We start from the raw sequence: 24043 nt of genomic DNA, 5'->3' as shown, positions 1-24043 counted from the left end.
AACTCTTTCATTACGTGCATAAGTATTTTGGATATGTAGATGTGTACTTGAGCACATATTATTGAAGTTAGATGTAAGCCTAATTGAAGATATATGTTTCAACTTTTTAATTTAATTTTTAAATAAAATAGTTATTAAATTTCATGATTTGGTATGGTATCAACATCATTAAACTAAAACTCAAACCACAGACCAAATTCATTATATATATTGAGAGCACATTAAAATTTTGCTGCCAAAAGGAAACTAACTTACTAGAAGTTGCCTAACAATTTTACTAGAGATACATAATATTTCATGCTTTATATAAACTTAAAAAAAAAACAATTTATTTCATTATTTTTATTATTGATTGTGTTTTGTTATGTAAATATTAATTTTAAATTTTAAATAATCAATATAAACCTCTAAACAAAAATTATATCTCTTATTAATTTTTTCAATTATAGTATTTAATTTCATTTCAATGTGGGTTATAGCAATTTATTTCTTTGTTTTTCAATTATATTAAACTTTCATTTTGATATAGATTATATATTTTACTTTCAATGTTGTTTTAGTCTGTCAACCGTGTAGGATACGAGTTATAATCTAGTATAAAAAATAAGTTCACTCGTAAATAGCATAAAAATGTATTTGATATTAAAAATATAAATAAGACACAATTTCAAAAATCGTCCTTAAACTTTTCAGTTTATCCTTAAAATAATCCTTATGAAACCTCTTTTTTGCATGGATAGTCCCTACAAAGCAAAGTTTGCACACAAATGAATGCTAACCAATGGGTCTCTCTCTCACACACACACACACACACACACACACACACACACACATATATATATATATATATATATATATATATATATATATATATAGCACAGATTAGCATCGAGAAAAATGCCATCTTTCAAACCCCAACAAAATTTTACAACCATTTCTTTAATAGATCTACACAAGAAAAAGTGCTCCCAGACTTTGTTTTTCACACAATCTACATCTTTCCAATTGTAATCTTTCAAGCAATCTACAAGCTCCCAAGTGTTCATAAATTCCACGGCTTTGATCAATGGTTTGACATGAAACTAACCTTAAAGTTTTCAAAGTTTCACAGTAGGAAAGAGTTGACAACCACCCATCATCCATTCGATGATCACAGAATGTGACTTCTTCTAAAATTTGACAACATTGTATGATTGCTCTGATTCCATCATAACTCCCCTCGCATCCTCTGAGTTCAAGTTTCGTTAAACTTTTACACCCTTGAGCAAGAATTGTTAACCCTTTGACTGAAAACAAAGAGGAATAAATTTCGTCAATGGTTCCAATCAACTTCAGTAATCACACACAAAATGATCATGGTAGTGATACAAAACCATTTATTGCAAATTCGGACACCCTTTTGCAAGATTTGGTAACCCGATCTCGAAAGAATTTAAGAGTACAAGTCATTGAGATTGGGGTATGTAGTAGCTAAAGATTTCAACACAAAATCTACTTCGTTAATAGGTCGGAAAGTATTGTTGTTTGGTGAAAAGTCATCGGAATCGATGCAAAAGGGGCCAAAACTCACGGCCTAAAGAGAGTCCCCAACTTTTTGTATGGTTGCTAGAAATTATGCTTTCTTGATGTAAATCAATGTCAATGAGGTTATGGAAATCTTGTGAACATTCGACCAGATGTAAGGAAACTCCAATCGAAAACCCTAACAACTTACCTTACCAAACGAACTTGGAGATTGAACCACAATGTGGAGACCAAAGAATTTGAATTCCTTTGAGATTTGTCAAAGAGTTTGGAGAGAATTTGTAAGAGTGTTTCATCATAAAGGAGGGAAATGAAATCGTGAGAAGGGACTACTTCGGGGGAATTAGGAAGTAGGGTTTCTTTGTTATGGGTTTGTTGAAAACGGGGAGAATGAGGAACAACGGTCACTTCATATGGTTGTTGTTGTTGTGGCGGCGATCTCGTCACAGGTGAAATGATTTGAGTTCATTAAGTCATGAACAACTGGTACGTTGGTGGTTAATGGTGATGGTTGTGGTGGCAGGCATTGTCATGGTGGTTAATGGTGGCAAGTTGTGTCATGGTGGTTAACAGTGATGGTTATGGATAATGGTGATTGTTTTGGGGGCAAGTAGTGTGGCCGCAAGTGGGTGGTGGTGGTGGTGATTAGAAAAGTGATTGTAGTAGGTAACAATAGGTAGTGGTGGGCAGTGGGCAATAGGTGGTGGCAGTAGGTGTTGGTGGTAGGTGTATGCTCTTGAATGCGTGTGAATTTTCTTAAGTATATTTTTTTTTATATAAAGAATTAAAAAAACAAAAACAAAGGGTATTTTTGTCATTTCACAAACAAAATTTGTTAAGAAATTTATTCATAAGGATCATTTATGTGCAATGTCTGCTCTGTAAAGACCAAAAAAAAAATCATAAAGACTATTTTAGGAACAAACTAAAAAACTGAGGGACCATTTGTGAAATTTTGTCTACAAATAATAACATTTAAAATGTTGATCAAGTACTAGAAGGAAAGAAATATAAGCATAACCACAATAACTACTAATCGGGATCGCTCTCTTTCGTCTTCTAATGGTTTTATTAGTTTTTAAGCCTGAATGTGTATCACCCTCGCAACTCATAGTGAGGTGATGTGACATTGTAGTGATACGATGAATGTCACATCATATGGTGTGCGGTGAAGACCATCGCATGACACATTTTATTCGTAGTTGTTTCTTTTCTTTCTTTTCTTCTTTTTTAATTTGTTTGATTTATTATTAATTCATATATATTAAAAATTTACAAAAATTATATCAAAATTCATGGTTTTTAATTATCTATAAATAGAGTATAATATTGATGCATTATTTATATATATTGGAAAAAAAAAAATAAAAAAAAAAAAACAAAGTGTTTGGTGACCATATTAGTGTGGGGTGAAAGGAAAATAACATGACGATGATGTGATATGGAAAGAAAAAAAAAAGAGGTGGTGAGAGGGTACACCCCTTAGCCTAGTTTTCCGTACCAACTTATCGCGACATCATTTTCTCCGTCTCACTAGGAGGATATGGTTACATCTCACTCTCTAACTTTTATTTTCTTTTTTAATCAAATATATTAAATTATAATTTAATAATTATGTAAATATTTAATATAAAAGATGAATATTTCATTAATTCATTAATAAAAACAACAATTAAATAAAAAAATAATATTAAAGAAGTCTAGTTGAAACATTTTCAGCTAATTTCCTCTCTTGCCCTCAAAACCATAGTGAGTTTGTATCCCGAAAGATGATCGACGATTTACGATAGAAATTTCATATCATGATCTTTTGTTTCTTTGCGCAATTTTTGCTTATGTTCTTGCGCTTTTTCTTTCTTGACAAATTTATCTTTTTCGAATTGCAAAAGAACTACGAAATTCAAATTATATAATTCAAAACTATTTGCCACTTTGCATATGTCATCAAGTTTGTCGTCCTGACGAAGACTTTTTTGCCCTATCTCTACCTGAACAGACTATTTCTTTGAGCTCAAACTCTTCATCTTGGTTCAAGTGAACCCGAAACAAGCATCCAATGAAGTTGTGTAACCCGTCTCACAATTTTTTGTTTTTTCGATCCACCTTCTTCTTTCCAAAAACATCTTTCCATTTCTGAAAACCAGATAAGAACTTCCAAATATCAACAAATTTGAAAGGCCTCCCTTATTGTATATCTTAAATATTTCTAGCGCCATCTTGTAAACATTTGTATCACATTCCTCGCGATTTCATTGATTATTTAAGTTGTTGTACACATTGCTGAACTTTGTAAAAGTCATGTTCATTTCACGAAACTTAGTCGTCGATTGGTGTTTCGTACGATACTCGTTACTACTTATTTCATTGTGAAACTGTTCGATAATGCATATCCAATTGATTATTCACTTTGCGCATTTCTACGCTCGGGATCCTTGAAAATATTGATCCATGATTCTATTAACTCTTTTTCTTCTTGTGGTGTCCATTGTCGAGGGGTGCATTTTCCTTTCTAGCAGGCGCTTTTCCTTTTCCATCTCCTTTAAGTTCAGATGGTCCATGATGGTGTTCGAGTTTGAGTTTGACTTCAGGTGAGTTGGTTGCATTTCCTAAACAAACTTGATTTCCGACTCAGTCGGGGGTTGGCTTCTCAAAATGTATTATGAGAGGAGAAAAATCGTGAAATAAGGATGGGCTAATGGGCTGCATAGAGTAATATTGTGGTATATTTTTATGGTGAAATTGTTGGGACTAGGGTCGGGGTGGGGTGCGGAAATAAAAAAACATTTAGTTGTGATCGGTAAATCAATTATAAACCGACCGATAGAAAGCAAAAGCATTTCAAATCGGTGTCGTTGAAACCACTTCCACCCGATTTGTTTTCGATTGGATCTGAGATTGGTGGGAGGGTTTTTTGGATAGATTTTGGTAAATGTAGGTTTGAGTAGTAGTAGAAAATGGTAGAAAGTTATGTGAAACAAGGAGTAAAAGCTGTAATATTTGGTAAAATTAATAATTAAAAAAAAACAAAACAAAGAAACAAAAATCAAATACTAGTTGTTAGGAGAGGAGAGGAGAAGAGAGAAAGATAGGCGTCGGTTTTCATCTGTTGCGTTGCGGTGGCCTTCACCACACCACCATGCACTACCCAATGGAGTGTTTACCGCGCCACCACTATGACACCGTCTCCTCTCCACGCGGTTTGCAGGGCATGCACACCCATCCGCCTTATGCAATTTCTTGCATTAAATAATAAATCCACGCATATAAAAAGTTTATCATATTGACATGTATAGTTTATCAAATTGAGTCGTGAACCATAAGCCAAAAAAACAACTTATATATGTAATATGATTATAGGTTTTCTATATTATCAAATACCATTTTAATAAATCCTCTGATAAATAGGTTTAATATTATAACTTTCTATCTGGATTAAATGTAGAACGAAAACACATCAACCCTTTATGTCTTTTTTGGCTGAATTTTAACTAATATACTTTTGTAAATAGTTAACCTAATAATAAATAGTAAATTAGATGGACCAGGTACATACGAAAAAGAAAGAAAATTACCTGTTTAGGACAAGAAAAATTGATAATTATTACAGTAAATATAGTTTTAATAATCATATTTTAGACATCAACTATTTATAAAATTCAAAAATCAAACAAAAACATATTTAACGGTCAGACCAAAGAAAACCATATCCAGCTTCAAAAATGGGACCCACAAACAAATGTAGTATGATTTTTTTTTTTTTTTATGTTTTTGTGATTCATTGAACTATACAAATAATTGTAGTACAAAATGGCACTAATCTAGTACTAGTGATCCTCACCAAAATTTGTACAAATAATATGGCACAAAATGACACCCTAAGGTCAATCTCCCAACATACCCTAGCTGCCTGCCTAAGGGATTGATGGGATTATGTATCTTAGTAGATGGTGACAAGGGCATTTACGTAATTACAGTATTATAAAACACCTTAGTGGTAGTGGGTAGTAGTGGGATCCCTTGACATGTGGTCTTGATAGAAAGGGTCATCGGGACAATGGACACAGCTTAATCTTGGAGAAAAATCCCAACCGTTAACTTGTTCAAGTTCATGGTCTACATTTCTCATAGCCGCTTCTTCTTTGAATTTTAAGAAGAACATCGATGACCAATAATCTTTTGCTAAGTTCTATAAAATAAAATAAAAAATATAAGAGATCAGTTTTTATTTCCTTTTTTTTTTCTTTTCCTAGAATAACAAACAGGTAACACATGACAGAACTATGGGCTTGCTTTAGTGTCTCATATGTGGAAAAGACGTAAATAGCCTCGATTCGTCATATTTTCTTAGTAAATATACGGATGGATATGAGGTAAAAAAAACTAACCATGTTTATCAACTGAAGCAACTCATTGAGTGCGTTTTTGAAGAGATCCGGGTGTGCAATATCAAGAGTTGTGAGAATTTCTTGCCGGGTTCTGTGAGATATATTTACCTCCATGTTTGCACCTGTTTCAAAATTAAGAAAATATATATTATATTTTTTACAAAAAAAAAAAAGAAAAAAAGAAAAAAAAAAAAAGAAAGAAAGAAAATGGGTTTAGACCTTATAATACCTGTGTTTATATATTTCTCAATAATGTGACGTGCCATGTAAATTCTTTTAACCGGATCATTTACTGGTATTTTTTCAAGCTGTTGTACTTCATCATAAAAATGCAGACTTTCCCCTGCCAAACAACTGAAATCATGGAGAAAAACATACTTTACTTGGAATTGGATCACTAAAAAAGACAATATGGACAGGGCTATTTTCAATGAGGAGTAAAAATAAGAGAAGACCTGTCAGCGAATTCCATGAAGGATAAACGGAATCTTCTGTTGAGAAGAAGTTTATCCAAAGGTTGATTAGGATCGACATCTAGAGTTGGATCATTTTGTGACAAAAGCCCACTATCGGGTATTCCAAGAGCCTGGCCCATACTCTTTACCCCAAAGCTATCTTTCTTGTTTAAGCTCATAACCGACACCAGAGGTTGAGAGAATGAAATAGAGAAGAAAGCCACCACAAGAATACTTGCCTATAAAATAACACTCCATATCATGTATCCATAAAAGCTTCAAGCTTTCTAGTGCTCTTTTCAATGATGAGGATGGTAAGGGTATTCTCGTCTTTTTCATACACGAGAGATCGAGAGCGAGCCCCTGTCCCACATTTTCGGATGGATAAAAAATTACAATTTTGTCTCATTGACATCAGTCTCAGTCCTAGCACAATGCACAACAAACACATTGCAACATGTTATGTCCTGTGTAACAAACAAACGGGCCCAATGGGCCCGTTTTCTAGGATAGGACATAACAGGTTGTACTGCGTTTGACATGCATTGGACTAGGACTGAGACAGATGTCAATGTGACAAAGTTGCAATTTTTTATCCATCCGAAAATGTGGGACAGGGACTCGCTCTCGATCTCTCGTGTATGCAAAAGACGAGAATACCCTTCTCATCCTCATCATAGAAAATAGCTCTTTTTAAGGAAATGCCATGAAAGGTATTAAGCATACCACAACTAAAAGCACGCATCTGGTGGTGACTTGAAGCCACATGATCTCCTCATGTGTCTCATTTAAAACATAAGCAACCACCCATACACCTAGAATGAAAAAAAAAAAAAAATCATAACCTAAAGGATCTAAATAAAGGTGATTTTGATTGCCAATCACTGTTAATAGCAACATATTTTCATTTATTTGTATATTATAGCATCTTACTTGAAAGTCTTTTTATTACAACATTGTACTTTATAAAATCTAAAATCTAGCCAGAGTGATAATTGGTTAGATTTTTCAAAGTGCAAAGTTGTAATAACAAAAGTAGAATGCTACAACAAATAAATAAATGAAAGTATATTGCTATTTTTTTTTTTGCATTTTGACCCAACCCAACATATAAATAACTCCAAATTACAAAGAATTATAATCAAAACTTACTGATAGAAAACACAGTTACGAGTATTGCACGCCAGAGATCCTTAAGCTCATCAAATTTGAACTCGATATGATGAATGGCTGCAGTAATAGCAACCAAAGCAGAAATATACAACACAGGAAGGCAAATATGTGGAATAGCCCATTGAATCCCCATGTGGCAGTGGTTACTTAGAGGCTGCTTTATTTGAAGCACTACACAAAAGAAACTAAAATATAAACAGCCTTATGGGAAAAAATAAAAATGGAGGTTAAAAGAAGTAAAAGTGGAAATATTATCTATCTTACATGCAGCCCAACAAATCCACGGAAGAAGAGCTAGTGGAAGACTAATATATGATCTTATAGGAAAGAGACGCCTCCTGAAAATCACAAGGTAGTTAATAAAATACAAAAAAATATAAAATTGAGTTCCTAAAAATGTTCAAGACTGAAAAACTTACTTGACAAATACGGAATATAGGTGAGTTACTTGTATAAGTCGACAGCTCAATAACAATCCAAATCCTAGTGGAACATGAATCCAAACTGAAACCAAAAAGTTGATATAGGCAAAGATGAAATTGACAAATGAAAATGAATGTATAGAGTGATTTTAGTAATCAAGGAAAAAGAAAACATACCTCCCCAGAGATAGCAGGATTGCCACCAATGCGTCCTATGAAACCTCACAATATTAAGAGCCATCTGAAAACAAAATTTGAATTTCAATACATAGATAAATTAGGATTTAGGAAACAGGAACTTTATGTTTTATTAAAGGACAGTAGGCTTACTGCAAGTGACATCAAAAGATTGAAGCTAGCTATGATCTGAATAGTTGGGAGCCAAAAACTACTTCCTTTAGGTCGAGGAACTTTGTGAATTATAAAGGGTAAAGTCGACCTCAAAAATAGGCTGCAAGACAAGAACGATGTTCATCATACACATTGCCAGATATGAGAAGCAATCAAGTCAAGTGTGTTGATCAATGTCAAAAGTGATGGTGTAATGCTTCCTAATTTGACATAAAACAATTTTGAGACAATTGGTTTTCTTGCTATAATTGTACAAACTGAAGGGATTTAACTTATTCTTCTTCTACACCAATGAAAGATGACATAACAACCACAATTCAAAATTCAAAAGTAAAGTTTGCAGTTTAGTCAATTCTAGTAGAAGATATGCACTTGTATAATAGGGTGATAAAGCAGCATGAACAACTAATTTGCTATTTACTTCTATGTACATCATTTCTAGCATCAAGTAATCGGTAATAATTTCTTAGGAAATATTGAAGGTAACTTTAAGGAGATAAAACTATCTGCGAAAGTTGACGTTAACCTAGTGTTGTCGAAATGCGAATCTACAGAACTTGAGCAAAAGCTTTTTTGTGATGAATTTCTAAGCAAATCTGAGACCGATATTATTTCAAATGGATCTGAAGTTCATGAGGTTTCTAAGCGTCTTCTTAGAACTCAAAAGACCAAAACTCATATCGGAAAAGTAACATGTTTAACATCCAAATTCAAGGCGTAACAGCGTTTGGATTGAAAGTAGCATGAAATTATTAAAATCCTAGATTAAATCAAACTTAGATCACAATTCGAAGTTCAAACTTGTATAGTAAATGCGCATAAGCTACGTAATCTTCATCCAAATAAGCAAACGAGATAGCGCAATTGCATACATTCCTGTATAATATATGTGCAAATTGGGGGAAAAAGAGACGTACGAGACGAAAGAGATGATAGAAACGGAAAGAGCAACGTAGTCGCTGGGACAACCGCCTATGACATCGCAGCTAGTCATCTTGCACAGGCATACGGCGGCAAACGGATACCGCCGGCGACTCTTGATCGGAGAAGCGCTGTTGTTATTGGAAAATTGAAAGTTAAGTTCATATATTGTTCAACTTTAGTCCATTCCCAAGTTTGACCATTGACCAAAAAAGGTTTAGCATTTTCTCAAAATAAACGTATAATCCAATTGTCCAAAAGATAAAAAAATCAAAAGTAGAAATATTGTTAATTGCCATCTGTTACGAAAAGCTAGAAATAATGCTTGGTTCAAGAATGTTTATATCAACCGCCTTAAATTGGCTGTTTAGTTGGTTAAAACCTCGATAATTTTGGTAATTGTAAAAGGGAGTTTTGGTATTGTTTTCATTTTGACGTAAGTTGTTTTTCTCTTTTTTGACCAATCTTTTTTTATTTTTTGGTTGTGGTTTTATAAAATCCGTAGGTTCCAAATAAAAAAATATCGTTATCTTGTTTGTATAAATATAAATATTGAAAGTATTTTTGTCATTTTGATTATATATATATATATATATATATATATATATATATATATATATATATATATATATATAAAATAAATTTATTGTCTTAAGTCATCTACAATCGAGCAATGCTAATTAGTTTTTCAAATGTGTCACATTAGCTTTGTAATTACGTCTACATCATTACAATATCATTTATATTTCAAAAGTGGTCCTCACTACCACCAGGATCGGTCCTGAAAAATTAAATATTCTCAAAGGCCTAAAACGAATAAGAAAAAATAATCATTATCTTTGTTATAATTTTATATTTTTAAATAAAAATATATAATGAAAAAATTGGCTCTATGCAGCTGCCCACTTTGCCCCCCCCCCCCCCTCAACGCCCACCATGACTACCACCTCGCCAACCATTTTATATTTTTGCTTTAAAAATATCATAAATATTAATAATAATAATAATAATAATAATAAGTAAATAAATAAAATAACATAATTATAAATATCTATAAATCAAATAAAAACATTTAAAACCATGGTTGTCAAAATCGCGATCCTGATCGTACGATCCTACGATCCTAGGTATGAAAAACGATTCAGATCGTAAAAGGATCGTATTTGGGGTGGGATCGCAGGTAGGATCGTAAGATCGTATGATCGAGATCCGATCCGATCTTACTTTCTTTTTTTTTTTTTTGCAAATGAAATATTTCTTTTACCATTTTATGTTTTTTACCCTTACCAATATACCATTTATCATTTTTTTATTGTGACTTATGATTAATATTTTGAAGTTTTTTTTAACTTTTGAACAAAAAATTAAATGTTTGAAATATTTCCTATGGGTAAATATTATAAATTAAAATTATTTTCTATTTTGTGAGATCTTAGGATCTCGATCCCGATATTGCAAACTAAAAAACAATCATAGGTAGGATCCCGATCTTGACAACCTTGTTTAAAACATGAAAATCCGAATATTAGAAAATTCATCATCCAAATCATCATATTGGTTCCAAATTAATTTGTAATTGAAAAAGGAGGTATATATATATATATATATATATATATATATATATATATATATATATATATATATATATATATATAGGGGAGGGTTCAATTGAGAAAAAAAAAAGGTCCAGAATGAGGGAATCATTCTCAGTCAATCATTTATTTTTGCCGCAAAAGCCTCCACGTACCGGCGGAAATGGGAAAGGAATGCACATGTGTTTTCCAACAAAACATATTTCCTTAAACTATGCTAATCATTACCTTAATATATACAAAAACATAGTTTTTTTTCGTTTTTTTTTTTTAATTTTTATAAGCTATTTTTATCAAAAAATGATTTTAAATATACCAAAATTCATGATTTTTATTCTTTACAAATAGACATCCATATTGATATAGTTTTAAGATAATTTTTTTTTTTTTTTTATATTTTCAGCTATTGTTATTCATAAGTGAATAAAAATGCATCAGGTTTTATTAAAGTACATTCGTTATTCATTTATGAATAAAAAGTATGATTTTTTTTTACAATTTAAGTATTATTCATATATGAATATAGCATATAATAAACATAGTATATTCATATTTTAATATTGGACGATGCATTCACTTGTGAATATTAACATAGTATATTCATTTGTGAATATTAGATGGTATATTCACTTATGATTATTAAATGATATTTTGTATGTGAATATTACATAGTATTACATGGTATATCACATGTGAATATTACATAGTATATTCACTTGTGAATATTAGATGATATATTCACTTATGAATATTACACAATATATTCACATATGAATATTACAAGGTATATTCACTTATGAATATTTGAAGGTATTTTGACAAATATATATATAATTTTTATATGTTATTCACATATGAATAATATAGATTTGCATATTTGTTTTGTGTTTTTAATAATCATATACTGATTCAGGTGAGAAAACATATTCATATGTGAATATAACGTGGCAATTTAGTTTATGCATTTCATCAAACAGTTGGAGTGCAAACAACTTAACTATTTTAAAAATGTTAAAAACATCAAGTTATCAATTCCAAATCATCATATACTTCCAATTTCGACTTCAGATGCGACATCCTATGTCTGATCGATTTCTCATTTTGATTTTGATTTCCGAAAATCCGATTGGGAACCTGTGAGTACCGATTCTGAGTCCCTCAATGTCGACTGTGACTGCGAGTCTAGAACTCCAATTCCAATTTCATGAACAACGAAGAAATTATGGTTTAGTTGAAGAAATCTGGATGCTTATTGAAGGTTGAAGGAAAAATTTTGATAATGAACGAACTGTTATCGAATTCTCTATAGTTACGTATTTGAGATTGAATGTTATTACGATATTTATAAGTTTGTCATTGTGTTTTTTATGCTTAGATTAAATGGGTGACTGAGAATGATTCCCATATTCTCAACCTTTTTTATTTTCTCAATTGAACCCACCTCTCTCTCTCTCTCCCTCTTTCTCTCTCTCTCTCTCTATCTATCTATATATATATATATATATATATATATATATATATATATATATATATATATATATATATATATATATATATATAAAAAATTGGTTTTGATATTTAATTAATATCATTTGATTAAAAAAATAATAAAAATCAACTTGCAAACCTTTCAAATGGTGAAAGACAAAAGCATATGTAGCATTTCAAATTGGTGAGGTGGCATTGCAAGTATGTTTGCAATGTCTTGATGTCGAAGGTCTTATGTGAGGATAATGTCATACAAAGTGATGCGTTTTTACAAATATTTCGATTTATATTATGCGATTGAATATAAAATTATGATCCGTTAAAGTTATTTTTTAAGATAAATCTACAAAATAGTGTGATCTTCTAACGACTCATTCATAAATAACTAAAAATAGCATTTAGCCGAAAATAACCAAAAAAAACCGCAGATGAAACTAGCATGCATCATCTGCTCACATGTGATTTCAAATACGCTATAAAAATAATAAAAAATATATTTTTTTTCATTTTTAACCGAAGAAATTGCAGATGTCATATGGCCATCTGCGGTTTCCTCAACTATTTTTTTTATGATCCAAATGTAAGTTTAATTACGATTTTTTATATTTTGACTACGATTTCTAACATCTTTAATATAATTTCTGCAATTTTACTAGTATATGTATGAAATAAATGTAAGACAATTTTTTTTTAATATTAGTTTTACTTTTTGGTGTAGCTCTAGTGAATATTCCATTGTGGTTATAACTAGCGGGAGATGTGATATGATTCTCAACTACATATGTTTGGCTACCGGTTGGGAGGGGGATTTCTAGAATATTCAATTTCGGTGTGATATTTTCGGGGGATTATTAATTTTAGTGGATTTTTATATTTGATGAAAAAAAGAATTATTTGTTAGATAAATCTAATATTAGTTTTACTTTCCAACATTTTGAAATATAGTATTATACAGCCATAGTTGTTAATGATGATGTTAGATACCTGATCAATGTAATTAAGAAGATGAAGTAAACGAAATCATAATTGAGTTGACTTGCATGTTTTTTGTATGGTTATTTCGATAAATGCAATCTTTTTTGCTATTTTGGGTTAAGCCATTAGAAGATTAGGTTAGTTTTAAAAATTTTCTCTTTTTTAAATTGGTAAATGGTCGTACATGTTAATTTGATTAGTTGACATTTATGTATACGCTTATTTTAACTAGTTCCATATGTCATGTATGTCACATGCTCAATTTATTTTTTGAAAGTCGTAAGATAGTGGGAAAAAAAATAAGATTTAAATGTTGACAAATTTTAAAATATCGTTTTTATTTTATGACTTTCGAAATCACATTTCAAAAATCCAGCATAAGTCCCCCCAAAAAAAATACATAGATCAACTAATAAAATTAACATGTAGAACACAATCAACCAATTTAAAAAATAACTTTAGTGGAATATTTTTCTATTGTTCAATGACATGTGATGTATAAAAGAAAGCACACCACACTAAAAAGAGTACATGTTACTATTCTCTGACAATAAAATTTTGTGTAAATGTCACATTTTTCTGATAACGACATTTTATTTTGCAATTCACATGATTCCTATTATCGCACACATAAGTGGTTACAACTTTACTTCCTTGCTTTTCATCCACAATGTTATTTATCGTGATATATACTTTAAAAAAAAAAAAAAAAAAAGAACCATTTTAGGTTATATTTATCTTCAAGAGATCAAATATGTAAAATTTAAAAACATAGCACTACATATTACATATCAGTCAAAGTAAAGTGCCTAACAGAAAACCAGATTTAGATATAAAAACAAGACCGGAACATTCTCCAATAACATGGAGGCTTATGGTTATGGATTCTCTGAATCCCTAAAATCTGATTTCAGAGAATCAAAAGAACAATTAACTATTAATTTTTTTTTTTTTTTTTTACATCTACATCAACTCTTAAAAAAATTAATATTAAAAATTAAAAAGAAAAACACTCAAAAGTAAAGTTGGCACCTACTTGTACATGTATGATGTAATCATAATGGTCACAAAATAGTGCCCAAAAGCCATAGGTGCAACACAATCCAATACACTATAAGCCCCAACCTTGCCCGAGGTCGACGCATCAAAGCCCGATCACCAGATACCCTGCACACACAGATAACAAATAACAGATAACAAAATTAAATCCAGTATCACCAAATGATTTTTAAGTAATAAAACTAAAATGTTTGTTTGACTTCATAAAAAATAAATTTATATATAAACTGTATATTTTTAAATTTTACAAAAACATAAATATTAGAAAGTTGGAAACTTGAAAAGTTATAAAATTAGATACTTTGTTATAAAATTATTGTAATATAAAATAAATAAAAATAATACAAATTATTATTATTATTATTACTTCTAACAGAAATAAAAACTAAATGCGTAGCAAATAATTTGACATTTTTTAAGCATGCCTCGTATTTTCAGAATAGACATTACTTAATACAAATTTGTATAAAAAATATTCACTTTTATTATGTATATTTAATTGAAATATAATAAAGATTTCATATTTAAATATATTATTATCCAGAGTGTAAGATGAAATGTAATTAAATCTAGGAGCCAAAATATTAAAAACATAAAACATGATTAAAAAGTTGGATTTGACCTTTCCAAAAACCCCTAACAGTGATTTAATGTTAAAATAAATAAATAAATAAAAAAAAAAAAAAAACCCTTAAAGTAAGTTAAAATAGTTACCATATTCCATCGACTCGATCTGCAATCATTTTCCCCTGAATTGGGACAAGACCCGATGTGTTGAGTGATTTGAATATATGACCTGAAAAGTATTTCAAAAATTCAACACTTTTCAATTAAAACAAAATTTTCCCAAATAATCTGTCTAGTGACCCAAGGGTAAGGGAACAAGTTATTATTTATCAAAAAAAAAAACAAACCTTTATCTTCAAAAGATTCGGATTTATTACTAAGCAAACGTTCAGATTCTGAATCAATGGTAATGGCAAGCTGGTCATTTGATCCCTTTCGTAAGGATCTCACCTGGGCAGCAGATGGCACTAAAGGCAACCCCCCTACTTTCCCAACTGGGCTCTGTACCAACAAAAAAAAAAAAAAAATACAAGGGTAAAATCGTCAATTAACCATCTTCTACTTTGTGTATACAATACAGCATTAACCAACTCCAAACAGATAACATACCTGATCTTCAATTTCTGATATCTCTGATCCAGCAGGCAATGAACCTCCTCTTTCCTGTATCTTATCCTGTACACCTGTCCTATTTTCAATATAATCTTCAAGCAATTTAACCCTGTTTGTTAATTCCTCTTTTACCCTTTGGCTCTCCATCAATTTAAATCTTGAATTTTCCCCATCCAGAACAATACCCTGAATGAGCCTCTCTAACACCGGGACCAGTCCTGCCACGTCAGCAGCAGATTTCTTGACTCCAGAATACTCCTCGCCTCCAAACTTCTGAATAATGCTCTGTAACCCTAAAGATAACTCCCCCTTCAAATGCTCAACTTCTAGGGTTTGTTTTGAGACAAGATCCTCTTTTGAATGAGACAATAGGGTTATCTGCTCTAGTAATTCCTTTACACTATCAACTATGTAAAACAGCTTTTTTACAGGGTCCAAGGATTCTGAAATTACAAGGTTTGAGAAAGGGAAAGGGATTGGGATTCCATCTATCTTGTCAAATAGCCTGTTTATCTCTGAAGCTGATAAAACACCCTCATCCTCTGAAATACAAAATCAACATGTATAAAAATGAATGGAATGTGTAATTTTAACTCTGTAAATTATTTTTAACTATAGTTGATCAACTTTTATTTACAAATATAAATTAAAGAAAACCAATAAAGGATAACACTTTTTCGTTGATTTTAAAAAAGAAACTTGAAAATTAAGTAAAATTATAAATGAAAATTCAAAATATTTGTGTCGTTGAAGATTACATAAACGAAAACGGGGTATATATTAACAATACAGATAATAAAAACATATTAAAACCCAAATATGTTATGATAAAAATTAACACGTTTACCTTGATTCCATCACATACCAAACACTACCCGAGTGTATGACTTTCATCAACTAGAAATTATAATGAAATGAATGTATGATTATAATAAGAAAAAAAAAAGTTTACCATGATCTTTAATGGAGGAAGTACTTTGAGCAGTAGACAACTCCCTTTCTCTTTCATTCCAGTTCTCCTCTTTTGTCCGATAATCTACTAATTTAGAGCTTATCTCTTTGCACATGTTTCTAGATGCTTCTAATTCTGTCTCCAATTTAAATACCTTTCCATGGTATGCATCATTTTCTTCTTTGGCTTTATCATACATTAATCTAGCTTTCTCTAATTCACCCTCTAATTCTTTTGTTTGCTTAACCAAAGATGGCATGGTATTCTTTATTACCTCCAGTTTTTTCAACAAAGATGCAATCATGTCATCAATCAGTATTGAGAAACTACCAAATTGATCAGCAAGAATTTGGTTTCTAGCAATTAACTTATCCAAAGTTTTTCCAACATCTGAACCAATAATAATACCCTCCCTATCTTCTGCATTCAACTCTTCAAGCATCCCAATGTTCCAATCATTGCCAAATCCAGCATCCCAACTTTCCTGTAAATCATAAGAAATGAGATGAAAGAGAAAAAAAAACATGAAACTAAACGACTAAAATTGTAAGAACTGATGATATTATTTATTACCTCAATTGAACGATGATCTTGAAACTGTTCTGAATCAAAACTACCATTTATGTCTTTGAGAACATAGTCGATTTCTTTTAAGCTTTCGAATTTTTTCTCAAAACTTTTCTTGAACAAAGTGAATAAAGATTCATCCTTTAACAGCACTTGAAGATTTCCTAAGAACCTAGAGAGCTCTTGACCCCATTTATCATTACATGTATTTAACTCAGTTTTGAGGGTCAAAATATCCTGTTCAGCTTTCTTCTTTTCCCCAACAAGATCAGAAACAGTGTTCTTATGGTATTCAGCTTCTTCTTTGAGTTTCTTTATCTCACTCTCTAATACACTTCTACTATCTAATGCCTTCTCGTTTTCTTGTGAAAACTGAGAAACATTCGTCTTTAACTGTGACATTGCATCTTCAAGGGACTTTATAGTCTTGTAAGCTTCATCTAGATTAATGGAATGTGTGGAAGCTTCCTCCTTAACTTTCTGTAGCTCCATTTCAACAGCAACTTTGCTAGCTTGAGCCTCTTCTTTTTCACTCATGAGCACATGTATGTTGTTTTTTGCAAGTGAAAGTGCCTCTTCAAGGGAGTTTTTATGGGCAGAGGTTTCTTGAAACCTGTTTGTTTGAGAAGTAGCTTCCCCTATTGCTTTATGTAACTCCTCTTCAACATGCATCTTTTCTTTAGTTAGTTGAGTGATGGTTTTCTCTGAGTTTGAGAGTGTATCTTCAAGTGATTTCAAGTTTGTCAATACTTCCACCAACTTGTTGTTCAATGTGCTGATCTCCTCATTTAGAATCTGTACTTCTTGTTCTGAGTTTGTCTTTAAAATGTCTAATTCGTTCTTTTCTTGAGCTAATTGAGAAAATTTTCTCTCTGAAACTGATACTGCATCTTCAAGGGATTTCATGGTTGTCAATGCTTCGGTCAACTTACTGGTCAACATACCAGCTTCATCTTTTATGTATTCTAGCTCCTGCTCTGTTTGTGCCTTGCTGACTTGGGTTTCACTTAAATATGTTGCTAACCACTTCACCTTTTCAACTGGCTCTTTTAGATCAACTGGCAGAAAAACACCATCAATTGTTTCAAGTACATTCTGTAACATGCTATTGCTTTGATATAAAAACTGTTCAAGTTGACCCTTTTCTTCTTTCAAAAGCAGGAGATCAGATTCCAAGTTATTGATCTGGTTCCTGTATTCACTCAATGTTGATTCTTGTTTCTGTAAGTCGAGAGTTAACCCCTCAATCTGAGTGTTCTTTTCAGCCATTTGTTGTTTCATATTCTCACGTTCTTGAACAAGTCCCTTGCCCTTTTTAACTGCCATAGACAATTTCTCCCTCAATAATGAGGCTTTCTCTTCGGATCTTTGAAGATTTATTTGCAGAGTGTTCTTCTCATCTTTTGATCCACGAAGTTCTTCAGAAAACTGAAACTTATGCATCTTTTCTTCCTCAAGAATTTGCTCATACAGCTTGGATTCATGATCCCTAACATACAAAAGATTTTGAATCTTTTCAAGTACTTCATTGTCCATAGGCAATGATTCAGTAGAAGCTATGTGTTGTTCTAATTCTTCATACTTGGTTGTCAAATCTTCATACTCCTGCTTAAGATAATACTTCTCCTGTGATTCTGCTAAAAATGATGCAGTCAAACGATCAATCTGGACACGTGCAGCCTCCATTGTTGCATGATTTTCATCTTGTAGCTTAAAAGAATGATCTTGAGCCAGATTATATGCATAAGTGAGTCTCTCAAATTCAACAGATAGGGATGCAAGTCTACTTCTTTCATTTGCAAGCCATGTAACACCTTCAATGATATCTGATGACTGAAGTTCAGCTGCAGCACCACTTAGCAATAAAATTTCTCCACATCTTTGAAGGATCATGTCTCTTTGTGTAAGAGCTTCTTGTAGCGAATTAGCCAAAAATGCAGTCTGCATCAACTCATTATTCCTAAACTCAGCAGCCTCTAGGGCAGTTGACTTTTCTTGCAGTTCAGTCAAACATCTTTCTAGTTCACTGGTTTTTTCAGAAACTGATTGTTTCAATGAGTCACGCTGTTGGACCAATGCCTTTCCTTTTGTAACAGCCATGCTAAGTTTTTCTTTGGTATTAGTATACCTTGTCTTCTCCTGTTCAACTTCCCCTTTAAGTTTTGTGATCTCTGTGTTTAGAAGCTCAATTGTTTCTCTGTTTTTGTCAATTTGCTCCATGAACTGTCCGTATTGATATTCTAAATGGGTATTTTTGTTGGTTACCTCAAGTTCTTTCCTTTTTAACTCAAGCAACTCCTCTCGTACAGTGATGAAAACTGTCTCTGTTCCATTTTGCATTTGGAAATCTGGCTTAACCTCAGCCAAACAATGGCTAAATGATTCGATTTCAGAAAGCAAGTTGTAGTACTTCTCAAGTAAGAAGGAGGTAGTTCTCTCAAGATGAGATAATTTTTCACTAACAGATGTATTAGACAATCCTGCATCGCCAAAGGCAGGTGCAAAAGAATATAAAATCCTATCTACAATGGCAACAACAGATGATAATTCATCAGACTTGAGTGCTACTACATCTTGAGATATAGAGTGGTCATTGACCCTCACCATAAGATCCTCAATCTCTTTATCCTTCATATGTAAGGTGGCATTGAGTTCACTGATTGTGGCCTCAGCATGTGACTGCTCATTCAAAGAAATCTCAATAAAATTGGAACACTCCTTTACCATCTCATGCAAAGACAACAAAGACTTTTCACCACCCTCTACAACATCAGTCCCATCAGTAAGTTGCTTTTGCTTGCTTAGAGCTTTAAGCAGATGATGAAGATTTCTAACTTCCTTTATCAGAACTCCATTCTCTTCCTGCAAGAGAAGCTTAGTTATTACAATTGCAACATCCCTATGGCATTGGAAGAAGAAGAAGAAGAAGAAGAAGAAGAAAAAGAAAAGGTTATAGCCAACCTCATTGTCCTGTGGAAGGGGAAGGATTTCCCTTTCAATGTCAGGTGCAGTATGTTGAGTAACTTCTGTATCATCATCCCTAAATGGCAGTTGGCGTGGCCTATTGACAACAGCAGGGGATCTCGCTTCATTAGAAACCAAGTCATCTGGACAATCTACAAACTCATCGGGTCCCACATCTTCAGTTGTCCTTACATTAAGTGGCTCTGGCTCATCCTGTACAGCATCTACTCCTGTTACCACTACTCCATCATCCTGCTCAAGACGCTCAACCTGAAGATAGCTTGCTAATCTTAACTTATCAACACGAATAATACAAGTGTACAACAGATACAATAAGTAATTCGAGAAACTGTGTTGGCAAATCATTCAAGAGAAGGGAAAGGGTCATAAACCATTAAATATGTGCTAAATTGTAAATGTAAAACCTTTCAGTAATAAGTTTAATCTATTTGTCAAATTTTCCATGGAAGCTCTCGAATTGAGATGATTTTGAAGTTGAAAACTAGTTAGTTGGACATCAAAAAATCGTATCACAACTATATTTCCTCAAGTAGAATATACTATTTACCCCAAAATTAAAGATTACTAAAGTCGTTGATAATGGAATCGAAGATTTAACTAAATAAACACTGGACTCACCTGATCAATTGAACCGCCATCCATTTGAGCAGAATCAACTGACTCTATATGAACAAAACCATTCTCTCCAGCTGTTGGACTCCCCGTGACCTGCTCCAAATCATTATCATCTTCCATATCTGTGGATCGTGATATAAACCGATTAGATCTAACGCATTGAAATCAAATCTTCCTCGGGTTTTCATTCAATATGCATGATTTAACCTAAAAATAATTATAGGTTAAGATGTTACCTTAGATTTGAGAAGGAATATGACTATAGTTGAATCGGATTTGAAGCATATGATCTCGAAAACGATGGAAATTGGGGGTTTTCTCGTTGTTGATCTGGCGTGGAAGACGGTCGAATTTGGTTTTAACGTTTTGCAGTGTGCGTAAGCGATAGTCACCCGCTAAGTGAGAACTCGTTGAATACGGCGTCGTAAGGACGTTGAACGAGAAATTATAAAAACAGAAATTACATGTGCCTTGATTTGTTGTTGATTCTTTGTTGGCCGACCAAAATAAAATAAAGGTGTTGTTTTTTATTTTAAATAAAAACATTTCGTAACAAAAAATTATTTATGTTGTTAATTATTAATATCTTTTTTGAAAAATATGTTTTTAAACATAAATGCATGTCTTGTCTAGACAAAATAATAAAAAGTAATCCCTAAATAGTGATGTTAAAAATATTGATATTTGATCAGGTGGTGAAGAAATCAAATCAATGTTTAAAAAGGTTAAACACAATTTTTGATTTTATTTGTCAAATTAATCATATTTTCCGTTATAATTTGTGTGTTTAAAAATGAGTTAAACACCATAATGGTGTTTGTTAAACACCTTCATCGGTTATAAAATGTGTGTTTAATACCGAGTTAATCATCGTAACAATGACCGTTATGATTTTGGTGTATATATATATCGTCATCAACACATACAAAAAAGAAAAAACAAAATACAAGATAAGATTTTGTTTTGGTTTTCATTAAGCTTCATATTGTTGTTGCATACTCTCCGGTTTGAAGAAATGAGGTAAAATTTTACATTGAGAGATCTAGTAATTTTCAATAGTATAGAAAAGCTTCCATTATGCATCATGCTGTTGTTACATACTCTTGAGTTTGAAGAAATGAAGTAAAATTTTGCATTGATATGTCTAGTAATGTTCGATAGTCTAAAAGAGTCATTTTCGATTGTTGTATCATGCGAGACAGACATCTAATAGTATAACTGAAATGTAACATCCCAAAAATACTGAATAAAAATTTCATTTTAAATAAGTTAAAGTCATTCATTCATTGTTTCAAAAGACAATAAGAGTCAAAGTATTCTTAAAACATTAGAGTCATTTGTAAACATTCAGTGCGGAATAAAACTCCAGGGGATACAGTGCGATCAGGCTGAGCCCTTCCTTTTGAAAACGGAAGTACTTGAAATGATAAACATAAACTGTAAGCACAAAGCTTAATGAGTTCCCCAAATTACCACATACGACATATATATATATATATAGGGCTAGGTTATTTTGTTTTTACTAAGTATTGTGTGCCAGAATGCACAGATCTGGACCAACGGATGAAATTGATCAATGGACATGATTTGAGAGTGTATGATATTACAATGGGGTAATATGTACCGTATAATCACACAATTTTTAGCAAAAGGGTATTTTGGACAATTAACTACATTTATAAAAGGAAAATTTCGAAATTTTAGGGATGATTAATTCTCCTAGTTTAAAAAAAAATCTGAATTTTTTAATTAATTCAATTTCAATTTTTAACGATTTTATTCTATCAAAATATTTTTTGTTAGAATGATACTCTTTCAAAATTTTATTCTATTCTAATATAATATTATTGAAGAAAAACAAAATTCTTGAATAAGATGTTGAAAAATAACAAACGTTCTAATATATTCTTATACATCCGAACTTAAATACAAATTCATACATATTCTTACAGGCTAAAAATCTTATACATTTTAAATATAGTTATAAATATTCTAAAAGAATATCAACAAAAATGAATAACATTCTTAAAAAATAACAACATTCTACTAGAATACTCTCGTTCTCCATGTTTTCTTCTTGAATTCTGAAAGAATATTGTTGTTTTTGGACGTTGAATCCTGAAATTCTGAAAGAATTTGATGTATTCAATAGTCACCATGTAGAACACTGCCCTGGTCAACGACATTCTGCTAGAATACTCTCGTTCTCCATGTTTTCTTCTTGAATTCTGAAAGAATATTGTTGTTTTTGGATGTTGAATCCTGAAATTCTGAAATTCTGCTAGAATACAAAGAATATTCTTAAATTCTGCTAGATATTATCTGATCAAATCTTAGATAATAGAATATTGTAATCAATAAAGAAAATAAGATACCTGATTGAGTTTTAAATTAACTTTTATTCTGTTTCAACATGTGTTTCCTTTTGATTGACAGTCAATGAATCACCAAAGAAGCAACATCCAGTTCCGGTGATGGGTATGGTGGCCAAATGAACCAAGAACACCGCAAACCCAATTGGAAGAGGAGCCAAAATCTACAATAAACACATTCAAATTTAATTCAAAATAAAAATCTCACCTTTTCTAAAGTGAATATCTGTATATAATTCAATAGTCAATGGAGTGAGTTGCATACACGGACATGGGAGTCTCTGGCGCTTCTTTTAGCATCAGCTGCAGAGAACACGGTGTAAACAAGCACGAAAGTGCCAACAATCTCAGCACCAAGACCATCACCCTTGGTGTAACCATGGGCGATGACATTAGCACCACCGCCTAACGTTGTGTACCGCGCATCACCCTGAAACCCTTTCACAAATCCGGCACCACAGATCGCTCCAAGACACTGCATCACCATGTATAACACTGCCCTGGTCAACGACAGTTTTCTTGCTAATAACAAATCGAATGTCACAGCTGGATTAATATGCCCTCCTGTTTGAAGATGAAACATAGTTTTTAGACGATTTGAAGAAGAAAGAAGATAAAATTAGGGTTCCGGTGGAAAGGGGAAACATACCTGCAGAAGAGCGCGTGTGATCTCGTTTGAACAATCATTAAGGACCTTCTCATTGATGATCGTGGCATTGCTCATCTGCTGGAGAGCACGTGAAATGCTCCCCTAATTCCGCCAACACCATCTTCGATTATTTGCGTGACACGATGAACAATGATTTGTTCATAGGGAAATTGGAACCAAAATCAAACACTGGTTTCTTAATTGACCAAAACTAGGATAGTGGTTACGGTTTCAGATTTAGGGTTTGGATGCTGGAAGGGGAAAAACAACGGTGTCGCCGGTGGTGTGATCTGTTGGTACGTATTTGTATACGGTGGAGGTGGCTATCTCGTGGTTGTACATTTCGAATATGGTGGGTGAAGAAGATAATCGTATACTC

General features: G+C 32.2%; 2 protein-coding genes and 2 pseudogenes across 2 annotated transcripts; all 4 read right to left on the bottom strand.

Moving 5' to 3' along the window:
• Positions 1-712: 712 nt before the first annotated feature.
• LOC145010577 (F-box protein At5g07670-like) lies at positions 713-3740 on the bottom strand (annotated as a pseudogene).
• Positions 3741-5226: 1486 nt separating this feature from the next.
• Positions 5227-9389, bottom strand: RGS1 (REGULATOR OF G-PROTEIN SIGNALING 1). The gene is made up of 11 exons (XM_078971979.1): positions 9228-9389; positions 8290-8410; positions 8137-8200; positions 7957-8041; positions 7802-7875; positions 7517-7708; positions 7091-7179; positions 6365-6603; positions 6139-6263; positions 5910-6031; positions 5227-5710 (listed from the first exon to the last, which is right to left on the bottom strand). The coding sequence occupies exons 1-11, from the start codon at positions 9302-9304 to the stop codon at positions 5513-5515; spliced, it is 1386 nt and encodes a 461-aa protein (XP_078828105.1). The 5' UTR covers positions 9305-9389; the 3' UTR covers positions 5227-5512.
• Positions 9390-14041: 4652 nt separating this feature from the next.
• On the bottom strand, positions 14042-21060 carry LOC145013152 (trans-Golgi network-localized SYP41-interacting protein 1-like). Its single transcript, XM_078971956.1, has 9 exons — positions 20880-21060; positions 20647-20765; positions 20005-20277; positions 17050-19905; positions 16477-16960; positions 15522-16066; positions 15260-15413; positions 15060-15141; positions 14042-14453 (listed from the first exon to the last, which is right to left on the bottom strand). The coding sequence occupies exons 2-9, from the start codon at positions 20761-20763 to the stop codon at positions 14351-14353; spliced, it is 4614 nt and encodes a 1537-aa protein (XP_078828082.1). The 5' UTR covers positions 20764-20765; positions 20880-21060; the 3' UTR covers positions 14042-14350.
• A 1981-nt stretch (positions 21061-23041) lies between these two features.
• LOC145010576 (putative aquaporin PIP1-4 pseudogene) lies at positions 23042-23598 on the bottom strand (annotated as a pseudogene).
• Positions 23599-24043: the final 445 nt, after the last annotated feature.

Source organism: Lactuca saligna, chromosome 8 (genome assembly GCF_052625555.1).
Source record: "Lactuca saligna cultivar CGN05327 chromosome 8, ASM5262555v1, whole genome shotgun sequence".
NCBI classification, from domain to species: domain Eukaryota; kingdom Viridiplantae; phylum Streptophyta; class Magnoliopsida; order Asterales; family Asteraceae; genus Lactuca; species Lactuca saligna.
The sequence above is the reverse complement of the archived record's forward strand: the minus strand, read 5'-3'. Positions and strand labels throughout refer to the sequence as shown.

Excerpts from the sequence above, each read along its gene's own strand:
- RGS1 (XM_078971979.1), bottom strand. The coding sequence starts at position 9,304 with ATGACTAGCTGCGATGTCATAGGCGGTTGTCCCAGCGACTACGTTGCT. Across the intron at positions 6,264-6,364 it reads TTCATGGAATTCGCTGACAG|TTGTTTGGCAGGGGAAAGTC; the intron begins GTCTTCTCTTAT and ends CCATGATTTCAG. Across the intron at positions 5,711-5,909 it reads TGCTTCAGTTGATAAACATG|AACTTAGCAAAAGATTATTG; the intron begins GTTAGTTTTTTT and ends TTTATTTTATAG.
- LOC145013152 (XM_078971956.1), bottom strand. The coding sequence starts at position 20,763 with ATGGAAGATGATAATGATTTGGAGCAGGTCACGGGGAGTCCAACAGCT. Across the intron at positions 16,961-17,049 it reads AAGATCATCGTTCAATTGAG|GAAAGTTGGGATGCTGGATT; the intron begins GTAATAAATAAT and ends TATGATTTACAG. Across the intron at positions 15,142-15,259 it reads CGAATCTTTTGAAGATAAAG|GTCATATATTCAAATCACTC; the intron begins GTTTGTTTTTTT and ends AATACTTTTCAG.